This window comes from Plectropomus leopardus, chromosome 2, assembly GCF_008729295.1.
Source record: "Plectropomus leopardus isolate mb chromosome 2, YSFRI_Pleo_2.0, whole genome shotgun sequence".
Classification (NCBI taxonomy): Eukaryota; Metazoa; Chordata; class Actinopteri; order Perciformes; family Serranidae; genus Plectropomus; species Plectropomus leopardus.
Genome location: NC_056464.1, coordinates 30897536 through 30921829, shown reverse-complemented (window position 1 = coordinate 30921829; position 24294 = coordinate 30897536). Strand labels below are relative to the sequence as shown.

The window sequence follows — 24294 nt, the reverse complement described above, 5'->3', positions numbered from 1 at the left end:
TGAATGGTAAATGGACTTGCACTTGTATGGCGCCTTTCTGACTATTCAAAGCACTTTTACACTTTGAGTCACTTGCACACATTCACACACACACACACACACACATTCACACGCTGCTGGCCGAGGTTACCACACAAGGTGCCAACAGCTATTCAGTTTTAAAAATTCACACAGCTATTGGGAACAATTTTGGGGTTCAGTACCGTGGCCAAGGATACTTTGACATGCAGAGTGGAGGAGTTCTTCTCAGTTTCATTCAAGTACTTTTCAAGGACCAAAATAAAAAATAAAAAAATTCAAGGTATTCCAGTACTTATAAAATGTCAAGCACCCTGTATGAGCCCTGCGGTACTATCTGTCTAAAGAAGGGTTCTATAAAATTTCTGTAAAACAATTTTAAAAAAGTTACGCAAGTTGACAGAGTGACAAATCAAATGTTTCTATGACAACCGCATCACATGGACAGTTTGCATGCTAACATGCTCATAATGGCAATCTCAGACTGACAATGTTACGATGATCACTATCTTTGTTTAACATGCGGATTTCGTCATTAACCACAGTGGTAGACAATTTCCTTTCAACGCGGAAAAGTTGATAGATCACCAAATGGTAAGTTAGTGGGCACCAAATTTCATGACACTCCATACAATAGTTGTTGAGATATTTCAGTCTGGACCAAACAGGTTCCAACTTCTTTTAACTGTGCCAGTCAGTGAGTTATCACAGGTCATTGTGTTTTTGGTGCATACTTTGCACACGTTTCCATATTTCCATAATAAACACTGCTATCTGTGGTACTGTGTAGGATGATATGCAGGTTTAGAAGCAAAGATAAACTCCTGTCCAACATGTAATGTAAAGGTCATAAGAGGAAAAAAGTGAAAATGTCACACATCTACCCGTGACTGCAGAGGAGGTTTTTAAACAGTGAAAAATGTATCGTTCAGTCCTGCAGCCAGGGGCGTAGCACTAAATTTTAAACCCTATGGTCTCTGTGGGCCCCCTGCCCTTCCTCTCTTGAACCATGTCACTCTCATACATATTTTATTTCTTTATTTTAAATTTTGTTTGTAAAATTAGTTTGCGGTCTTTCTTTCTCTCTTTACTGTTTTGGAATCCCAATTTCCCTTTCAGATATTACGCACTAACTCGGCTCTGGCTGCATTTAGAAACAATCCTAGTGCGGGGTGGATTAAACCATTTTGCTCCTTTAGAGTATGAAAGGGGCCTCAGAGAGCCACCATTTTAAAAAAAAATGAACAGACTTGTAACAGATTTATCCAGCCAATTTTAATTTAGTTATGGCCATAATTACTTTAGAAATGCAAAAACTGCTAACAAAGCCAAACGTTTTTATTCCAGGCTCTTCGAAGGCCCCCCTCCCTGTGGGGTCCCAGACAATCAGTCTCACTTTTCCCCCCGACAGCAACGCCCCTGCCTTCAGTGGTTCCTAAAGACCCTCAGGGGTCCCTGCAGGGGCTCTCAGTGTCCTCAACACACTGAACAGTTTACATTTATTGCATTTACTCATAGATGTCTCAAAAAATAGAGACTGCAAACAGATGGCAGTTTTCTACACCACTTTCACATCTCCCACCCACACAGACTGTTATATAAGTTGGTATTTACTCATATCTACAAATACATTTCCTTTACAAATGAGGTTTATTGGACAGAATGTGATTTAACAGAACTCCTAAAAGTGGATTTTGTCTTTGAAAAAACATCTGACAAACCACTCCCTTATTATCACCATACTAAATAATAATAATAGTAACATTATTTATATGGCACCTTTAAAATAATATTTTACAAAGTGCTTTGAAAAGCAAAGCAAAAGTAGAAACGGAATATTTAGCAGACGATATTAAAACAGAGAGATAAACAGTCCTGCCAAACATAAGCGAGACAAAATAAATGTTAAAATATAGTTAAAAAAAAAAACAAGACAAAAAATGCAAAAAAAAAAAAAGCAGGACACAAAATATCAACATAAAAATACAAATAAAAATACAACAAAACAAAAAACAAAGCACAAAGCCATAAAAGCAATAAAACGACAAAATAAAAATGAAATAAATAAAAAGAAATTTTAAAAAATAGAAATAAAACCCCAAGCAGAGATATAACATATTAAGCTCAAACTGGTGTTTGGGGTGCATCCTCCCGGAGTCTCCCTCGGGTGTCCCACATCCGTGAGCCCCATCTCGGGTACCACACACACACAAACACACAAAAGCGGATGGGCGGTGCAGAGGGAGAGCGCGAGCAGCCAGCCCGTGCAGCTTTGTGCGCATGTTCTCGTGTGTGGATGGTGTGTAGCTGTGCAGGTCATCATCATTGCATGGTTGATGTCCAAGTGGAAGCCGCGAGGATTTGCAGAATAGATCGGAAATATCGACAAATCAGGTGACATCATGGGCAAAGTGCAGGGAGGGATGAAATGCGTGAAATATCTGCTTTTCGTGTTCAACTTCATCTTTTGGGTAAGTGTCCGCTTCTTTAACGGCTCGTATGGAAACAACGTTAATGCTATTTTTAAAACCGCCCGGTAATATGAACAGCCTGGTTATATTTTATTGTTATTTTTCCATCAGATGATCCGATAAATGTTTGCTTTATTTATTTTTAAAAAGATTATGAATCTTTTGTTTACAAGAGGAAAACCTGTTAGTGCTCCACATTATTGTGGTGTTTACATGTTCAACACACTGCAGGCTAACAGTCAGTCTATTTATATTGTTAGATAGGGTTTTTAATTAACCTGGTTTCATTATAAACTGGAGCTCAGGGGGGAGTTGATGGTGCAGATTGCATAAATCCACCTGCTCCTGCAAACTCCTCTGACTGCAAACACTCAATCCAACCTTTCATTTTGTTATCAGTCTTCTTCTTTCGATTACATACCTTATCACAGCTCTTAACATGCCCTCTATCTACGAAATGCTCAATAATTAATGAGTAATTCAAATGAGTGCCTGTTAATGCTCATATGTAATATCAGTGTACAGTGTTCATCCTGCAGCATCAGAGCTGCAGTGTGTTGCCACTTTTCCAAAACACCCACTGTTCAGATCCTCTCTCATGATTTGGCATTGTGCTGTGACTTTCCTGCAGCAGGTCTGTGAGTTTTCTTTTTCTTTTTTTTGAGAACAGACAGGATTAATGTGTTTTGGGAACATCATGGAGGGTTTTGTTTTGGTTTTGTTATGCTACATTAGACCTTTCTCAGATAAGGTTACTTGTGGCTCCGGCTGCTGTGGAGTCACTTTCGATTTTCTGTGCAGCAACTTGTCATCTGACATTATGTTATCTGACATTACGCATATCTGGCAATGAGGATACAAACTTGGTAAATATGGTTTTGGCTTTGGCTCATAACAAAAACAACAACAAAAAAAAATAGTGTCTGTGGTTTGGACACATGCAGCCTGTTCAACTATAAAGTGAAAGAAACATTTTTCCCTTTCAAACAGTTCCTTTTCAATTACTCCCTTGTGTTAAATTCAGCACCAGTTTTCATTTAATGATCTGCGAAGGGCTGAAATAAATTAAACTAAACTACTAAATTGCAAATCGGCCTATACTTCATGCAATTACTGACACGTTTTAGGAAATATCATTTCCACAATTACAGTTCCAGCAAAGAAAGAGTTACTGATGTTATCGTTACCTTTTCAAGCACGTCCGGACTTAAGTAACTAAAGTTACACAAAGTTAGCAAAGATTATTCTCTGAATTTATGGGCTGTTTGGTAGCTAATGCAAAGAATGTATGCTAGCTAGCGTTCTGACTTAAAATTTGCATAACATATCAAGACGATAGCCATTTATAAAATTGTCGTTCCCCTAAGACTTATCAAAAGCTATCACAATTGACAGTAATTAAGCCTACATAACAAGAGTATGACATTATTATTTTTTAATACATTTGAAAGTAATAAAATGTGCCTACCATAGGTATATAATAATAACGAGAAACCAGATGCCAAAATAGCGGCTCTTCATTACAATGGATTTGCTTGCCTGGCACATGAGCCAAAAAAAGTTTTAAGCTTACAAACAGAAAACCACCATGGATCAAAAATTCAGAGAAGGATTCATAAATGAACTTATTTGCAGTTCAAGGTGTCCTGTCAACATTTTGTGGTCTACGAGGAAAATGCTTTCTGGGCTGCAGGTTTTTTTACACGACAACACTGCCTGTGGCCATGGGAAAAAATGGCTGCAAGGCTGAGCAGCTTTCCTGGAGGCCTGCTTATGACTGGAAATCAGCATAACATCGCAGGTCGATAACCATTCACAAAATTAGCATTTTCACAACACTTTAAAAAAAACACAATTGTAATGACTAACAGCAGTCAAACCATGGCTTCAGCTGGGGTACGGCAACACCACTTGGACAAACCACATGCCGAACTACAGTACACCGTGATACTAGAACCAGCAGTAATAGGCTAATAATAATTAGGGACGTAACGATGCATCGTGAGGTAGATAAAAATCAATACGCGAGATTCAAATCGGTGAAGTAAAAAATGAACCACGATACTCTTTTTGAACAGCAGAGGGCGTAATCCGCTTTAGACTTTGCTTGCTCGACGTGCCACGTTACTACGTGTTCAATGTCCTACGTCAGACAGCTCGCCAACGTAAATAAGACGAAGCAAAGGCTCCAAGACAGGCGACACTGATATAGAGGATGCTCCTTCCAGTTTCAAATCGAGAGTGTGGCGACATTTTAGCTTTCTTAACGTGGAAAGAAATCCAGGCGAGAAGAAAACCAGTCTGCAAATATTGAGAGGATGTTCAACTACACAAACACATTAGTACAACTAACATGATGCAGCATGTGAGCCGGCATCATAGTAACGAGCTCCGGTCAGCCCCGCCTTCGCACGTTCCTCCTTAACGACAACTAAACGGCCAAACCACAGACATGCACATTTGCAACCACGTTCATCCAAACGAGTAAAGAGCTCTCTGCTTTCCCCCCGAGCAAAAGCAAACTTTTCCACACCAGCCACCTCTGTCCCAAGTGAAAGGTTTTGGTTTTTTTAACAGCAGGGGACACTGTGAATGTCCAGTGAATGTCCTCATTGCATAATTTGTGTTTTTTACCCTACCTCAGAAATAAAAAGGGATTCTTTAATTTGATATAGAAGAAAAAAAAGCAGTATATTGTATCATTTTTGTTTAAAATAATGAATATAATATTTTTCAGTCACAATTTTCTTTAATCTCTTTATTTAAAAAAAAATTTGTAGCGTGAGCCCAGTATTGTGATTCGTATTGAATCGTGAGTTGAGTGAATCGTTACATCCCTGATAATAATTGTTAAGTTTATTTATGATTATGATCATATTTGCTTATTATTTCAATTATTTTAAAAAATATTTTTCGTCAGTATATTTTTGAGCCTATTTGGATATTGAAGGGTTGTGTCCCCTTCAACATATATAATTATCAATGCCTTGATTGTTTCTAACATGGATTAATTTATTTATTGATATTTTAAACAATTAAGTTTCTAAAAACAAACAAACAGACAAAGATGAGGTCTTTAAATTGCTAGATTTGACTGAAAAAGAGTTCAAAGAGATCAAATTTACTATCATATAAGACAATAAAAGTGGCACATCCTCACATAATGTTTGGCATATTTTGATCAAAATTTCATGAACAATCTCTGATTATCACAGTAACTGCTGATTGAGTCTAGATGCTGCTGCAGACGACAGACTCTTGCAAGTGTTGTGGAAGGATGCTCATGTTTTATGGCTAAATGATACAGTATATGTGGATCTAAAGGGCCACATTGACTCATCTGTGCTCTGTAAGACGATCGCTTGTGTCACTCGAACACACAGCGGCCTCTTTGTTTGGGAGTTTGGGGACTGAAAGCAGAGCTGTTGTGGTCGGAGCCAAAAGGGGCGTACAGTACGCTGTCATTTTGGGGTGCGGAGCCAAACAAGCAGCCAATGCCAGTGTGAGTTACATCACCCAGGCACTGTGAGGCTGGCACAGCCTGTGGCTGAAATGCACCATGGGAGATGGAGCGTTTATGATGTGATGGTGATGCTGCCAATTAGAAGTGATATATTGATGATCCATATGGAAACGTGATCTGCTGTCTTCATTTTACAGTCATCTTTACTCTTACATTAATCTCTTCATTTGATGTTTTCTTCCCAGAATTTGATATTTTTATTTAAAGTTTTAAGGGTTGAGGTGATTTGTTCACCTTTAAACCTTTATTATCAGAAATCACATCAGTAATAAAACATAGAGAAAGGGAATGTAGTTTTAATTTTCAGCTTGTTAATTATTTGTCCTAATTTGAATTTATTGTGTAAAATGTTTTGAAACTGAACTTCTGTTTTGTTATAAATGAAATCTAACATTTTAGATCAGTATAACCATACACATTTAGTTTTAAAACCCTTTATCTCTGTCTTTTAATGGGGTGCAAATGACCATTTGTGTATCAGTTTCTCTCCCTGTGTTACGCTGAATTTTTCAATATTTGTTTGATCACAGTGAATGAAAAACAAAAAAAAGGCAAGAATTCTTGATTAATTGAAGTAAAGGGGGACCACGTTTAACAACACAACTAAATCAGAAGTGTCATTTATCCAGTCGTACACCCAGTACTTCCCAAACACATGCATTTTTCCTAAAATGTTACACATCTGCATAAACGGTCTCAGGCACGGATGAGTAGTCCACCAGCGCAAACGTGAGTATTGGCACTCTGCTTAACTGTCAATGTACAAGCAGAGTTCACGCCATGGATGCACACAAAGATCTGGATACAGAGTTGGAGGCGGGTCGCCGTTCATTCCCATGAAAGCTGGTCAGTGATAACATGACAACATAACAATCAAAATTATCCAGATTGTTTGCATCATGAAGCCCGGAGAGTAACGGCACTGGAGGCTTACACCAGCCGAGCCGATAACTTCCTTTATAGCCCCCAGCTAACATGAAAACACAATTGAATTGTACAGACTTCTAGACTTTATCGACCATAATATATATTGAATCCCAGCAATTAAACGAGATGCTCACAAAAATGTATCCACTGATTTACAGATAGCATCATTTAACGGTAATTCTACAGTTTGGCCACTTTACCAAAGCCTGGCGCTTGGCCATACTTATTACTCGTCAGGTTTTAGCGACAGCGTAATGTGTTCAGGAAGTACTGAACATTCAACTGGATAAATGAGGCTTTTATTTGATCATATTGCACGAGTTGTGTGAGAGTTTGTAAACAGAAGTTTTGATATAGTTGTGTTGTCATTAAACGTAGTCACCCTTTACCTCAAACAATCACTGATTTACTTTTTGGATTCTTTGTTTTTCCTTGAAGAATGCAATTTTTCTTTTTTTTTTCATGAATTCAGTAGGAGTCGACAGATTATCAGTCTGGCCGATTATCAGGGCCGATATTTGGCATTCTGTCGATTATCTGCATCAGCTAATTATGGCCAATAAAAATATTTTTTTTAAAAAGAAAGTGTCAGCATGGGAGAAACTTTTACTTTTTTCACCACTTTTACTACTGTAAAACCTCAGGAAACTATTTTTGTTTATTCATTTTTGATTGAAATGTTCACTTGACATGAAAAAGGTGTCGGGAACTCGCTGTATATGATGTTGAAAGTCTTAGTTTCGATTAAACATTTGCCAAAGGCATTTAAGCAGAGTTTTGTGTTGGAGATTGTTATATTCCAAATGCTAAATATTAACAGAAATACTTTCATATTAACTGTAAATGCATATCGGTTCCAAATATCGGTCTTATTAACTACTAATAATCAGTATCAGTATCAGCCCCAAAAAAACCCACTATCATTTAACCCCTATAATTCAGTAAAACAAAGGCTGAGTAACTAATATACAAATGGTCATTTTGTTGGTGAAGTATCCCTTCAAACAAAAAATAAATAATGCTATTTAGGTGTAAATAGAAAGTCAGAGGGATTAACTTTCTCAGGGTGACACCTGGTTCTAATCGATTGGTTTATTTCTGGTCAAATTGGCAAAAGGAGCTATGATGTCCTCTCAACGTTGTGACAAACTCATCAGGCACGTCACACCAGAAACTGTATCTTTGAGCTACAGTTTACCATAGTTTACCATACCAATGACAAGCAACAACAAGATTAGCTTACTGCAAAAAAAAGTTGTTTTTGCTATATGTGCAGCCTGTGATCTGTTTTAAAAAGTATTAAACTTTGACTAAACCTTTAGACACTCAGGAGGCGAAGCAGTAATATCTCAGTTTGTTTGGAATAAACAGAAGAAAAACGGACAGTGAGCGTCAGTAGTCACTCTGCTGAGGAGACCGCCACCTGCAGAATATTAATCAAGTGCCAAAAAAATCCCCATGATGGGCCTCAATGTTTAACTGTGAAGTGATTTCTGGGCAACAACACTGAGAGCTTATCATCAAAGACACCAGTTACATCCTAAAAATAAACAGGGACCGCAGTCCAGGAGGCTTTAAACAGCGTGCATTAATATTCTGTGTAATGATGAAATTCTATAACTTACTGCTCCTCAGCTGTCGGGCCTGCTGGTGCTGGCTGTGGGACTCTGGCTCAGGTTTGACCCAGACACAGTGGAGCTGCTGACCGGTGACGGCGCCCCTGACACCTTCTTCATAGGTACGTCACACCAAACCTCACATCCACAGATCCTAAATATGGTGAGAGATAATAAAGTGAAGTTTTGTGTATGTCCACCACTCAACAATGCAACGATGCAGATGTGCCTGCAGCTGATTTTCATACACGTAATGAAAAATGTTCAGAGGTATTATTTTTCTAGATATTAAAGGGAAACTTCTGTATTTTCTAACTTGGACCCTATTTTCCCATGTTTTTCGTGTCTTAGTGACTTCATTAAAGGTGTTTGTTTTTGCCTCTGACAGGCTCACATAGTTATTAAAAGTGTCTGACAACATTATGGAAAAGATCTGTACTGAAAAATAAAATGCTTTTCTTTTGTGTTTTCATACAAAAAGTAATGCACCCTAATTCATACATATCTTACGTAGTTATGAGGCAGTATCTTGTGCATAACACACATATTTTGAAAGGTTGCAATCACATGACTAATGCACTTGCGGTAGTGAACAAGGAAGTGGTCCCAGGCAGTCTTATAAGGAGGCAGGTTGTGATGATGGATGGGTCACAAAACCATAAACTTTACCTCAGGGACTTTCCCACAGAGACGCGTGTTCAGACCCGCGTGTTCTCACCACGTTTCTTTCCCTAAATCTAACCACAGTAACTTTGCGTAATTACGTAACTTTACGGTAAGGATGTAAAATTGTTCAATGGGCTAATTTATAGGATGTCATATGAACTGTAGCATGTGCATGTAGGATATCAAACAAACCTTTTTGTGGATACGTTGACTTGTTACAGAAAAACAGCGGTGGAGTCATTAGTGAAAGTCGGACAGAAGAGTACCAGGAAGCGTTTTGTTGTGTTGAGTACAGTAAGCCTCGCTCAGTGTTGTCTTAAAAGGTTTTTAGTGTCACGGCTGAATATTTAGATGATTTAGATGATGTGAAAAAGTCTGAGATTTCAGAAAACTGGTGAAAAAAACAAAAGATTAGTAAAAGTTAAAGAAAAACATTTTTTTCTTTGTAAGTTTCCTTGTTGTCAGACGCTTCTAATAACAATATGAGCCGGTTGGTGGCAAAAAGCGCATACGTTTCCCAGGTGGTTAGATCGCAGCCTGTTTCACGATCAATACAGTTATTGTTTCCATTAGTCACTTTGACACAAACACATGGCGAACAGGCTCAAGGTCGAAAAACACAAAAAATTCTCTTTTTTGTCTGAATGTAGGTATAAAAACAAAACAACATCTTTATGTCCTCTTCAGTGTACAGTACCAGATTTCACGCCTGACAACATCAGGTTTTATGGTGCTCTGTAATAATCATTTAACAAGTCTCCCCGGGGGATTCCCCAACGCCATTTTAACCGGAGGATCTCTTCGGAGCCGCAGGTGTTACTGAGCGCTAATGAACTCTTAACAGGCGTATTTTACTCTCAGCGCATTGTGATGTTTCATCACTTCCTCTGCACGACGGAAACTCGCTTCTCTGAGTGTCTCTAATCCTCATTTATAACCTCACGTGACTCGACAAAGTGCTACGAGGGGAAGTGAAAGAGGGCACGTCAAACGATTATCGACATGCACCATTAGTGGTGGTGCTCTGGTTTATGGGTTATGGAGAGAATTGCTCATGTTTACAAATATCGACCATATTTTCCTTTCACTGGAATAATAGAAGTGGATTAATAAGAGATGCTCAAGCAGCGACAAATGGATCAGAGTCTCTAAGTGATTAATGAACAGATCTGTGTCTGATAAGACTGCAGCACTTTGTATTCAGGTGACTTTTGATCGATGCTGAATGCTCCTCTGCAGATCTCCGAATAAAACACACAGCAGGTGATTAAAACATACAGTAGACAAGACAAACAGCCTTCAGTGTGAAGTAGTGCTGCAGTGCTTCATACAATAGGCCCTCTCTCTCTCTATCTGTCTCTCTGTGCGTCTCTCTCTCTGTCTCTCTCGTTCTCGCTCTGTGTAGGAGCAGATGATGAGAATGAAGCCTATTCTTGTTACTCCCGTTTAGACCATGACCTAAAATGGTGACTTCACTTCATCAGCTCTCTGCTGTGCTTTCATGGGACGGGCTGCCTCCCTCAGGACATGAGCAGCAGGTTGGGTGGGGCAGGTGACGGGAGTCTGTCTCGCTCTGTAGCAGTTATAATACTGTGCCATGCACAGCATCTTTGCAAGAGAAAAGGTCATGTTTGCCACAGTAGTTTGTGAAAATTTTAGGGGAGTGGCACAGAGGGATTGAGGGTTTTTTAGACAAAAAAACAGCCTAAAAACAAGCCGGCCGTCATTTTTTGGAACCGGGGTACACCCTGGACAGGTCGCCAGACTAGCGCAGGGCCGACACACATACAGACAGACAACCATACACGCTCACAGTCACACCTAAGGGCAATTTAGAGTCACCAATCAACCTGAGCTGCATGTCTTTGGACTGTGGGAGGAAGCCGGAGACCCCGGAGGGAACCCACGCAGACACGGGGAGAACATGCAAACTCCGCCCACGGATGAACCCCGTTCCAACCGGAAACGCCCAGCCTAAAAACATTACTATTAATATTAGGTGTTGACAGATTATCACTCTGGGCGATTATTGAAGCCGATATATCTGTATCAGTGTTTTATTTTAATGATCACCACTAAAATAATTAATTAAAAAATGCAAATAAAGTGTCAGAATGGAAGGAACTTTTACTTTGTAAAACCTCAGGGAGCTATTTTAATTTATTCATTTTTAATTTAAATTTTCACTAGACTTTATATATACATAAAAAAGTTGCTGGGAACTTTCTGTATTTGATGTTGAGAGTTTTGATTTTCTAAAGGCATTTAAGCAGAATTTTCTGTTGGAGTTTGTTTTATTCCACATTTTAAATATTGATGGAAAGATTTTCATTTTTATTGTAAATGCATATCGGTTCCATATATCTTTTATCGGTCTCATTAACTACGAATAACCGGTATCAGCCCTGAAAAACCAATATCGGTTGACCCTGGTAAATATAAACGTACAATGTTAAGTGGACATTAATGCTTTCACACACAGCATTACTATTCAGCTGAAATATCTCACAGTTTAAAAATGTCAGCTTTCATCTGTTTATGCAAACGACTGAAGGTGAGATAATTTTTCGGTCAGTCTGGTTTCATTTGACTTGCAAATGTCACAGAGCTTTACTGTGCTGTGTAGTTCAAAGATACATTTATATGGCGGCTGATTAAGATTTTAACTTAAAAAAAGATATGATCATTTTTAACACATTTGTTTGTGATGTTGACAGGTTAGTGGAATATTTCACCCCACAGTCAAACATCCGAATTCGTTTGAATTGCCTGTGTGCACACTAGTAAACGCATGAAAACCAGACGATGCACATGCAGCGTTCTCTGGTTTTGGTTTTGATGCAGTTTCCAGGAACAGCACGGAGCTTTGAAGCCAATTTAAAGGCCCAAACGTGGAATTACAGCGTCCCGGCCCGTCACATGATGCCACAGGGCCCAAAAACACTTTTTACCATAGATTCACATTGTCAAAGAGACATCTGTAAATCAGTGGATACATTTTTCAGAGCGTCACAACCTCAGGAATTTGATCTTTTTGATCTGATAGCAATTGGGAAGTCCAGAAGAGCCACACCATGAAGTCATTTTATCCCCTTTCAGGTTAGCAGAGTGCAAACTGGAAGTTAATCGTTTGCTAGCAGAAGTCTCTAATCTGCCTACTCTTGGGCCCCGAAATGCAGAAGATCTGGGTAATTTTATACCGCAGACACAGAGCTTTTTTGGCTTCATGCGCCACTGAGCAATTTTCATAGGAACTAACAGGGCCAAACCGCCAACGCTTTATCCAGTTCACTCCACACATCCGTGGCTCTGACTGTATCACCATTAGGGGTCGACTGATGTTGGTTTCTCATGATGGCAACCAAAGGGCAACAATTAGTTGCTAATTCCTCAATGTGGCTGCTAATGGAAACCTGGCAAACATTACAGTCAAGCACTTATGCACCAGTTAAATGCTCAATTTTGACCAGTAATGTCATATGTCTTCACTGTTGTGCAGCAGATTACTGGATGCAAAGTTGTCAGTTTATCTGTATACGATAAAGATCCTGCAGAGGATCGACGTCTGACGGAGGAGCCTTAGCAACAACATAAATATCACTCCCTGAGCAGAACGGAGGAGCGTCACTGCTGCCGCCGACATTCACCTCCAGCACAGAGACCGAACAGAGCGATACCATAACAAGTCAAAGTGGAAGCATTCCCTACGGGTGAATCACTTTCCACTCTGTCACCTTTGTTGCTCTGAGCATATAAACAGCCATTATGTGCATTTATGATACAGAGAGAAACTTAGGAGATAGTGAGTTGTTTACAATAATATTAATCACCACCGGCTACCTGCCACCTGCATTAACAGGAAGACGTGCTCTGCAGGAGTTCAGCAGTTTCACTAAGAGGACTAAAAACATCACCAGCCAACATCGGTTCAGTGCAGACACTTTGTATATACAGTAGAGGATGTCTTGGCTCCGTTATATTTTCCATTGCATCCTTCAGCTCCTCACCTCATCTTTACCTCCCCTTTTGTTCAACAGCAGGAAAACAACAGCTTGCAACCCCCCATGTGGATTAATTAAATTGCTGCAGCGGTTGCTGTCTATGTTACCGATTAGGCCCTTAGCGTGGCCCTCAGGGACGGGGCCGGTGTATGGTTACAGTGTGAGGGGCTCGGTAGTGAGGGTCGGGAGCAGGGGAGCAGACCAGGGAGGTGACGACATCCAGGCTCGCGGGGAGCTAGGATGTTTGGGGGATGTAGTCTGATTCTGCAGCAATTACACACACGAAAATTAGATTTGCCTTTCTACCAGACAGACGACATCTGTTGTTCTGCTTTACCCTGCAGGACCACAAATGCACCAAGTCAGAGTAATTACAAATAATACCAAAAGAGTAAACCGGAGGCCTTGCTTCTCGTTATGGCTCCATTAGCTTTGCTTCAAATTTAAATTGTGATATTGCACAGACTCTGACTGTACCTCTGAGACAGAGACGGGTTGGATTTCCAGCTATTTGCGGCGCGCCTGCAGCAGAACACAGTCTAGCGTCTTGTTTTGTCGACGCACTCAGAGGGACGGACAGATGGTATTTATTTTCAGGATTCAGTTATTGGACTGTCTCAAAAACAAGCGCAGATCCATCTTGAAACTAGTACTTTTGCAGAGCTTTTTACCATAAAACACAATGACCATGACACCGTGACACAGTTTAACCCTTTAAAACCTGAGCAAATTGGCTTGATGTCTATCATAAGCATGGGAAGAGGGCAACAAGCAACTTAACAGGAAATGGCCTCCAAATTTGCAAAAAAATGATTAAGAAGTTACGAGAAAATAACCTGAAAGTGAGCAAAATAAATAAATTATTAAATATTAAGAATTAAAACAAAACAAAAAAAGAAAACCACAAAAAAATATGGAGCCCTTAAAGGGACATGGGGATTAAAAAAAAACATGGCAAAAACCACTAGATGGTGAAAAAAATGCAAATGTTTTTCATTGTCTTTTTTTTTTTCCCATCTACTTTTTCTCCACTATCACAATCTTTTTTTTTGGCACCATCAAATTTTTTTCCACTCATTTTTTTTCTTCTTTATTTCCCATTCGAGGCTCCATAATATAAAGACCTCAAGAAAGTGCTAAAGAAATGAAATGTTTATATTTATTTATGTAACTTAATTCTGAAATATATAATGAAGAGACATTTTCTAGACATTTTTTTAATAATATCTAATAATCTCACCCCCACCCACCTTCATCATCATCCCCAGATCATTTCCTCGTCACCTTTTACTATTTTTTTGCAGAACTCGCCAATGCTTTTTCCCATGTTCTTGAAAGAAACCATTTTTTCCCAGGTTTCTGAGGCTTAAATGCTGGTAAATGCAGCACATTAAAACTGATGTCAATCCAGGTGTTAAAGGGTTAAACACTAATTATAACCTGACAGATTAAATATACTCATCTATGACTCATGATACATATAGTGGAAGCAAAATGACAAAGACAAACTATTTTAAGCAGCAAGCCAAAAAACAAAAAGTACCGTTTGTAGTCTGAGATTCTTTTTCTGTTTCTTTCATCTCGACTCAAAGCTTTAAAATTCACAGGCTGCACTGAAGGAGTGGGCTGATAATCGGACTCAACTGTGGGTGGAGATTTCAGAGCTCTTCGGCCCCTCAAAGAGTTTCCCCCTGCACCTTTCTGCTGGTGGTCAGACACAACAACAGCCCCTTTTTTATAAATCCTGCTTCAGCAAAGACGTGTCAGCAGCTGGATCCTGCTGCCGCCCTCAGCTGAAGCTGGGAACTGCAGTCATGTGACAGAGCACAATGTGATACCATTCAAGTCTCATAGTCCACCGACTCCCAACCACCAGGGCTCGCCAAAGCCACACAGGAGGCCTTCTGGATTTTTAAGGGGTCTAAAAAACCCCAAATCAAACAAAAAACAACAACAACCATACAGTTTATCAGCATGTTCCAGCATGTCATTCATTTCTGTGAAGAAACATAACAGAAATTGTCATTTTTTTATCATTATGATACAAACTTTAAACAAATTCTCACAGGACAGGGGCCCAGTTAAGACCTGAACACAAGCTACATTAACTCTTTAACTCCTGGATCTACATCAGTTTTCTTGTGCTGCGTTCAGACGCCTTTGACAAGCATTGAAACCTGAGAAAATTTGTTTGATATTTTTGATTACATGGGGGAAAATACAGTGAGCAACTTGGGAAAAAAAGACAAAAAATGAAAAGGTGACAAGAAAATGCCTTAAAATTAGCTAGGTGGGATTATTATATATTATCAAACGAATCATACGAACAAACAAAAAAAGGGGAAAATGTCAATAAAACAATATAAATCTTATAATTATATATTTAAAATTATGCTGCAGAAAGAAAACATATTTTAAATGATTTTTCTTTTTTTATACTTTCTTGGGTCATTTTCTTGTTTGTTTCTATGTTTTGCTTTTCTTTTTTGTTACTTATTTTAAGGCAATATTCTTGTAACATTTCTTGCTATGTTATTTGGCCATTTCTTTTTAAGTTGCTCATTGCATTCTTCCAATGCTTTTGAAAGAATTGAAGCCGATTTGCTCAGATTTCAGGGTTAACAGAGCCTTCAATATATGCTAAGTAGCCTTGTCCCGAATTAGAGAAGTACACAATTAAAACAACCAAAGAGCTAACAGGATGGCCAAGCGCCAGGGAGAAGAAAACACTGACTGCATCAAAAAAGGAGCGAACTGTGTATGTAAAAATCACAGACAAAGAAATACCTTAAAAGACACCAAAAATAGCAGGAAAACTCATCTCTGATGCAATATTGACAGGAGTGACCAGTTAAAAATTCATTCAAATTGTTTGTTTTAATACAAACTTGCTACAGTTGTTGCGTTCACCGTTTGGGTTTTACTTTGTCGGTTGTTCTGTACTGTTTTTGTTATGCAGGGAATATAATATGAAATATCCATAAAGTATGTCACTTAGGGATCTTCAGTTTACTCAGTGAAAGAAAAGGGGTCCGCTGAGGAAAAAGGTTGGGAACAATTGATCTCCTCTGTTTAGTCTATAAATTCCTCTCTCGTGAACATTAGGCGATTGTTGGATTGATTATTTCTTGATTTAATTCTACAGAGTAAATCCATTTTAAAGTATGAATCAATCTGCCTTTTCTCTCCGCAGCTGTGTACATCCTTCTCGGTGCAGGAGGGTTGATGATGATCGTAGGGTTTTTCGGTTGTTTTGGTGCTGTTCGTGAGTCTCAGTGTCTTCTTGCATCTGTGAGTTAAAAGTGCAGCTATTTCAAACATATCTTAACTGTTTGAATTGTTCATGCTGGTATGTTAACTTCTGTTCTTTTACTAGTTTTGTATATAACTCTTATTTTAATTATTTTCCAATTTTGTTTAATTTTATTTTTTTATATTCTTTTTTCTTGTTGTGTCTTTTTTTTTTTACTGTGAGCTGCTCAATTTCCTTCAGGATGAATAAAGATAATCTAATCTTATTTAATTTTTACCTCTCCATTTATCTGTACTTATTTTGGTCTTTGAGCTGTTGAAACACCCAAATTTCCCTTCTAAAAAGTCAATTAAATTACATCTTACCTTATCTAACATACACAGTGACACGTTGAACCCTTTTCACAGCAAACAATTGATAATATTAATGACATCAAGTGTCCCAGTAAAGGGGCTTCCCCTATAATGGAATGCAGCCATCACTAATGTCAGTAAATACACCTGTGCTTTTCTTACGACATGTCGAGATGTTTGCTGTAGAAAGGGTTAATCCTTCTGCATTTCTGATGAAAACATTATTTCTAATTTCTAAATAATATCTAGTAATTTCAATTAATTTCCCTGGAAAGACCTATGTGCAATTTGGTACTTATTATAGGGGAATTAAGAGTCTAATTGGATTTTATTGTTATTAATTAATTTCATTTAATTGCAAGGGCACCCAAGAGTCTTTTAATCAGTGCAGAGGAGGTTAATACAATGTGAAATTTGTCTGTAGACAAGCATACAATTATAAATATTTGGTGTAAAGTTTCTAATAATAAAGAGAATAAAGGATGAATATTTACTTTAAATTCCCTATAAAGAAAACAGTACCTAACGACACACCTCTTTCCAGGAAACTTTCAAGAAAATTAAGAAACTGACAAAAATCTCTTTTGTTGAGGTCAAGATCGACATTAAGAAAATGATGATGTGTTTTTGATGTTTTTGTATGAAACATAGCCGTCAACAGAAGATGGTTAATAAGCCTCTTTTTTTGTTCTGCAGTTCTTTGCTTGCCTTCTGATAATCTTTGGAGCTGAGATCGCTGCTGGTGTGTTTGGATTCATAAACAAGGAACAGGTACAACACGCAAAGTTATAACATTTTTACACAGACGAATAATTAAAAAAAGTTATACAGCCACAGAGCTTTTAGAACGGTGCGGAATAGTATTATAGTAGTAGAAGTATAGAAATAGTATAAGTATTGCTTTTCCAAAAAACAGAAATTATGTTAATTAACCTTTTGAAACCTGGATCGACATAACTTTTCTTGTGCTGCATTTAGACTTTTTTCACAAATATTTTAACCTTTGAACCCTGAGGAAATTGGTTTGATGTCATTTAAAAACATGGGAAAAAAATCAGTTAGTAACTTGGCAAGAAATGCTATGCAAATTGCAAGAAATTAGTCAGAGAACTACATATTAATAAATATTTTAAATATATGTTATACATAATTTAACAGAGAATTTTAAGAAAGATTACCACAATGTTAGATTTCATCACATCATTCTTGAAACAACACTGTACAAAGTAACCTTAATCTATAGTTTATGTATGTATGTATTCACAGGGCTGAAATAAGCAGCAGCCAAATGCTGTTTTTATATGCAAGATTTGCTTCACTCACCAGCTAAAAACACTGGTGACGTATTGAGTGATTAATATGTAGATTAATATATATTTTAAAATCCACCGGCCAAACTGACTGCATGTTACAAATTTAACTCACTACTCTACCATGAAATATTCACCTCTTGACACAACTGAGCCTGTCCACTAAACTATCAAAATATGCAGGCTGTGCAACAAACTCGCAGCCACTTGTGCTTTAACCGTCTGAAATCTGGATCAACATCACTTTTCTGCATTCAGACTCTTTTCCAAAGTATTTTAGACCCTGACCAAATCGTTTTCCCCCTTTCAGTGATGAATTTAGCAATAAATGTCAAGTTGAAAAAAAAGTAGATTTAGAAAATCATATTTAGAAAAAAAAACGGGGAAAAATGTCCAGAAATTAATAACAAATAACAACGATCACAATTCTATATTTCAAGCAGTTTTTTTCAGTCATTTCTTTGTTTATTTTTGTTTACGGCTTTCCTTTCTGTTGATATTTTTCAGGTATTTTCTTCTTCTTATGTTTTTGAAAGACATCAAGTCAGTATGCTCAGGTTTCAAAGGGTTAAGCAACAGCAATGTGGCGACGTTAATGCAATAGAGGGCGAAAGGAGAAAGTGTGACATCTAGTGACCAATGTTATCAACAGCACCTTTAACTTTTTAAATTAGACTGTCGTGTGTACGCAATGTAATGTAAATTTTGAATCATCTTTTCTCATTCATAGATTGTTGAGGAAGTCCAAAAGTTTTACAGCAGCTCCATCGCTGATGTCTCCAATCCCAATGGGACCGCAATCGCATTCATGTACCACAAAACTGTGAGTAAAACCTCTCCCTTTTCACATGGTTGTCACTATAAACACCAAAAATGTCACAATTCTATAATTTTCTTCTTCTCACACTTCCAGCTGAACTGCTGCGGAGGCTCCACATCAGAAACAACTACGGCGCTTTGTGCAGAGGCTGAGGAGAACACCCAGGTAAACCATCCCATCGCACCTGCAGTAACACTTTATGCCCACATGGTGGCAGTACAGCACTGATTTAAGGTCAAACTATATGCAGTAAATTAGTGTTGGATCAGTGGTGTGTGAGATATATGAGATCACTCACATAAAGACTGAGTGCAACAGCTGTTATTCATTATATTAATGTTTTATTGTTTTTAGGACTGTCTCACTGCAATAACAGCCTTCTTCAATGAAAAGCTGTATATTATTGGATACATTGGGATTGGGATCGCTGGAGTAATGGTGAGAATTTACACTTTAACCCTTAAACATCTGGATTGATTGATCAGTTTTGCATCTAGACATCTTTCACAAGCATTTAAACTTCTAAAAAATAAAAAAAAATAAAAATGGGAGAAAGGCAATGAGGGACTTGGCAAGAAATGTTGTGTAAATTGCTTAAAAAATAGTTAAGTAATAAGAAAATGACCTGAAAGTTAGTTGGGGGCAATTATTACATATTAATTCTTATAATTATGTATTTAAAATTATGTTACACACACACACACACAAATAAAAAAAAATTATATATATATAATACATATTAACCTCTTAAAGTCATTTTCTTCTGTTTGTTTTCATTTATTAATTTAAGTTTTTTTTTTTTTTGCTTGTTTGCAGGTTTTCTAGTATCTTTTGACTGATTTCTTGCTATTTTTTAGCCAATTTCTTGCCGAGTTGCTAAGTGCTTTCTCCCCATGGTTTTGAAATAAATACAGCTAATTTACTCAAGTTTCAGAAGGTTAAACGTTGCAAACCCAAAATCATGATTCCAGTGTACAAGACTTTCTAACCGTTCGGGTTGTGCTTCTTTGGGTTGAGGCTCCCTTAATGTTTTAACGTGTCCCTAAAATGTCTCTGTTTTCAGATCATAGGAATGATCTTCAGTATGGTGCTGTGTTGTGCCATCAGGAACAACAGGGAGGTTATATAGCTGGTGAGTCGACCCCCCCCCCCCACCCCCCACCCCCACCAGCCGGCCCAATACACACTCACCGACCCCTTCTTCATAATCAACCCGTCTGCGTAAAGAAGGGAAACACCAAAGTTACATTTCAATGTCATTTCTCATAGTCCAGAGTGATCTGGTGGGGGATATCACACAGAGAGAGTACAGTACGTCCGCGGGCCAAATTCAACACGATACGCTGGATCGTTATCTTCACACCTTCTCCTCGACTCCACCAGCACTAAAAATTTCTTTCTCTGTTCTTTTCTGTAACACTTGCTCTGCTTTTGGCACAACTCTGTGACATTCCTCAGTCTTAACATGTTTTTGTTACACAGTAGAGGTCGACCGATATTGGATTTTTAAAGGCCGATGTAACGACGATAGTTTGGAGCAAATAAAAGCTGATGGCTGATTAATCTGCCAATATCCCTCCTGCAAAAAAAAAAGAAAAAAAAGAAGACTGTCGGAAATTACTGATTCTAAGTAAAACAAAAAAATAGCTAAAAAAAATATATATAGCAATCTGGAAGTGAACTTCAGTTTCTTATTTTCTGAGCAGTTGTTTTTCCTCAAAGTCAACCTGGGATTCTCACAAATGGCATTACTTACCTCCACGTAAAACGGTGAACAGAGTTGGGCAGTTTTTCTGTTACTTATTTAATTAAGTCGACCAGTTTCAATTACTTTTGAGTATTTTATAACTGAAAAAAAGTAAAATGTAATTTCAAACAAGATATTTCAAAGTGAAGTAATTTTATATTTTCGAAATAATAAAAATATTTTCTCAATGACTCTTAAAACGTCAAAAACAAGACTGGATCAAAACCCAGTTTATGGCTGAAATGCTAGAGGGCTTTTATTTTGATCAAGGGCTTTTAGTTTAGAACAGGAAGTGGCAGCATTAACTTAGTCGACCATTACTGGATTTTGGGGGCTGATGCCGATACCAATTTTGGCAAATAAAACATGATATGATATGATATGATGATATTGATAAATTGGCTGATATTACCTATATACGCAGTTATGCAATGCAATTATCCCTCAGATATGATTATTAAATACTTGCAACAATACTATGTAATAGTATGTTTTACAGTTTAACAAGAACCTTCATTGTCAAAAATTACATCACTGCACTGAAACAGTAGATTTCAAAGGGAATTTGATTATTTTAAATTACTCTAAGCATCTTTTTCTGCATTACGTTCTATTTTGAAAAAAATCACATTGTGCATATCGGACAACAAGTCGATACCGATATATCTGTACCGATACATTGGCCAATAAAATCCGCTGACTAATATATCAGTCGAGCTCTAAAACAGACTTTAGCTCTACTGCTGGTAGTGCTACAACGCTGGACCAGCTGTTGCAGTCGAGCCAAAAGGTTCATGTAAGCACACGTCGAAATGAAGAATAACACACTGAGACACACTGAGACACACTGAGACAGCAGAGGGACTTTCCTTCAGCTGCGGTCGGTGATGTTCGTCCAGGCGTGACTGGTTCCACCAATAACTGGAAGTTGTAAAGTGAGCTATCAGCGTCAACGAATCGGCCAAACCAAAAAATCGGTCGACCTCTATGACGCAGTGCTGCACTGAAGCAACGACAGAGTACGTGAAGCCTTCTTTGACGCAGGAATGTTGTGACTGCTGTAAATATGAACAGCTATTTTATGCATCTGCTGTTAACATTAATTGTGCCCTTTTTATGTAATCAATACTACTTTGTGTGCTTACATGTTTTGAGGACTAGCCTACCTTTGCCGAGTGAATTTCCATTATGTGCCTACGTAGTCACACAAACCTCCAGCCGCCGCACTATTTACCCAGTCCTTGTGATTTGATTATGTACATAAGCTCCCTGCCACCACTTTCAAGTATTTCTACTCCAAAGCACAATAGTGGAAGTGTGGATATGATATCAACCCAAAGGGTTAGGGAAGGTCTGATGATAAACTGCCACTCTGTGAATTTCCAAATTTCATCCAAAAGGTAGTGATGAGTAACACTATGTTTTGAGCTCTTCTGGAGCACGTGTGAGCTGTAACAGTGAGCTAGTTTGCATTTTGTGTGAATTATTTTGGATGTAAATTTTGTTGGTGTGCCAATAAGATGTGAATTTTAGAATAATATAGTTTATGCCATACTGTTAACCGTAATAATAAAAAGATATTGGGTGCTTTTATTGGTGTGTTTCCTGCTTTTGAAGTGTCTGAATCACAAGCGTGCTTCCTGAGAGGCGTCAGAGGTGCAGAGTGGGGGCAAACGAAAGTTTTGTGGTCAGTTGGTTTCCTGGAACTCGTCTGAGCTCTGTTACAAGAAATGGCTGCCATTCAGAATAACAGCACAACGTGAAACCAGAGTTAGTGCCGGGAAATGTAGAGTTACATACCGACCACACAGACAGAGAGGGCGCAGGACTCCAGAAACATCATTACACAGGATGGACAAAATCATTTCTGCAGGAGGCCTGCTTACGTGCATTTGTTAATCCTTTGAATCCTGGAACAAAACCATTTTTTTGTGCTATACTCAGGTGCCTTTCATGTGCACTTAGTTTTTAATTTTCTTTTAAAAGAAAGGCTTAAAAGACTGAAAGAGATGTCCCACAAATTGCAAGAAATTAGGAAAATATGACAATGACAATTAGATTTTTTTTAAAAGAGGAACTAACTGTTTTATATATATATATACATATATATTTTTCTTTTTGGGGGGTGGGGGTTTTTTTTGTGTGTAAATTTCTGGTAATTGTTTAGCTAGAGATCAAGCCAGTTTGCTCAGGTAGTTTCTTTATAGTTCTTACAAAAACAAACAAAAAACCTTTGCCATTTCTTTTCACTAAATATTAAATACTATTTCATACTAAATATAATTTGTTGATCTTCTACCAGCTTTTTTATCATAACAATGTGGGTAAAATGTAGAACTGAATGAGGTTAATCTTAGAAACCAGTCAGCCTGCTCGTGGGCCCTTGTAGGGTTTTATTTGATGATTCTGATATCTAAACAAATGCAATATTTGCTGTTTAACTCATACAACCTGTCGTTTGAAAACTATGCTCCTTGCAGTTCAACTGATGCAAACCCTTTCAATCACCACAGCAGGTTCAATAAACACTGATGTCAAACAAAATACAAAGTTAAACTCACCTATGGAGTGTTACTGTAATCCACAGATTGGTGAAACACACTCCCCAAGCTCCTGACGATCTAAATCCAGTAAAAAATTTAGTCCAAAGGTATTATTTCATCCAGAGATATCCAAAAACTGCTGTTGCATGTCTCTGTTTGCATTTAAGTCTGCCACCTTTGGTGTCAAAATGGAGGTGAACGGCTGACATTTTGATTTACACCGCAATTGAGCCAATAGGAGCTTCCGTGCCCGCCCCCATAGCCTGCAATAGCCAATGAGGGCCTGAGTTAACTTGGTAGGTTCTCGGGTTACAGAACCAATCAGCAGGCAGCGAGCGGCCCGATGACTTGTGGGTCTTGTGGTCAATAACACTGACTGTTAAAAATGTAGAGAATTAATGGGAAATAGCGCTGCTGTTGTCACAAGGGGAAACAAACGGTCTACTATCAATTTGATTTTGTGTTTTTATACACAGTAAGCTCCAAAATGGACATTTCTGTCAGTTGATTTTTCATGCATATTCATAGATTAAGTATGTTTCACCCTCTTTCTTTGAAAAGCGCCTCAACAAAACCTAAGAAAAAAAGTATCAGTTTGTGTAATATTGAATTTGGGTGAATTTTACACATTTTTTTTTCAAGGACAAATTTCAATGTTTCTGCATCAAAGCTACATGTAGCCTAATTTGTAGACCAGGCCTGCAAATTCCAGTGGGATGAAAATCATGAATGTTTTCAGAATAGGTCCAAACTTCTGCTTTGACACTCTGCTTTAGTTTGTCACCACTGGGCGAAACTAAGCTAAGTACTTCTAATTTGCAGACTTCATAAGAACAGATAATGTTTGTTTCCCTACATTTGCATGGCTTTTGTCGAGCTATTCAGTCAAATAAATCCACAAACACAGAATTAGCACATTGGAATTTTTAATATATATATTTATACATATATATATAAGGTATGTACAAAAAGCCATCACAGACACAATATGGTAACAGTCATCTTTCACACGCTCAGTCACAGTAATGCTTTTTTTTTGGCTAAGT

General features: G+C 38.0%; 1 protein-coding gene and 1 long non-coding RNA gene across 3 annotated transcripts in view; one reads left to right on the top strand and one right to left on the bottom strand.

The window, feature by feature from the left end:
• Positions 1–23409, bottom strand: part of LOC121959318 — a 44207-nt gene extending 20798 nt beyond the window's left edge. For both annotated transcript variants that reach the window (XR_006106895.1, XR_006106893.1), the window contains exons 1-2: positions 23267–23409; positions 8565–8709 (exon numbers count right to left, since the gene is read on the bottom strand). This is a non-coding gene — a long non-coding RNA (uncharacterized LOC121959318). The remainder of the gene's footprint in view (positions 1–8564; positions 8710–23266) is intronic.
• tspan2a (tetraspanin 2a) lies at positions 2292–20563 on the top strand. Its single transcript, XM_042508550.1, has 9 exons — positions 2292–2489; positions 8575–8677; positions 16416–16513; positions 17525–17599; positions 18869–18961; positions 19052–19123; positions 19313–19396; positions 20022–20090; positions 20228–20563. Exons 1-8 carry the CDS (start codon positions 2421–2423, stop codon positions 20085–20087), a joined length of 660 nt encoding a protein of 219 aa, XP_042364484.1. The 5' UTR covers positions 2292–2420; the 3' UTR covers positions 20088–20090; positions 20228–20563.
• Positions 23410–24294: the final 885 nt, after the last annotated feature.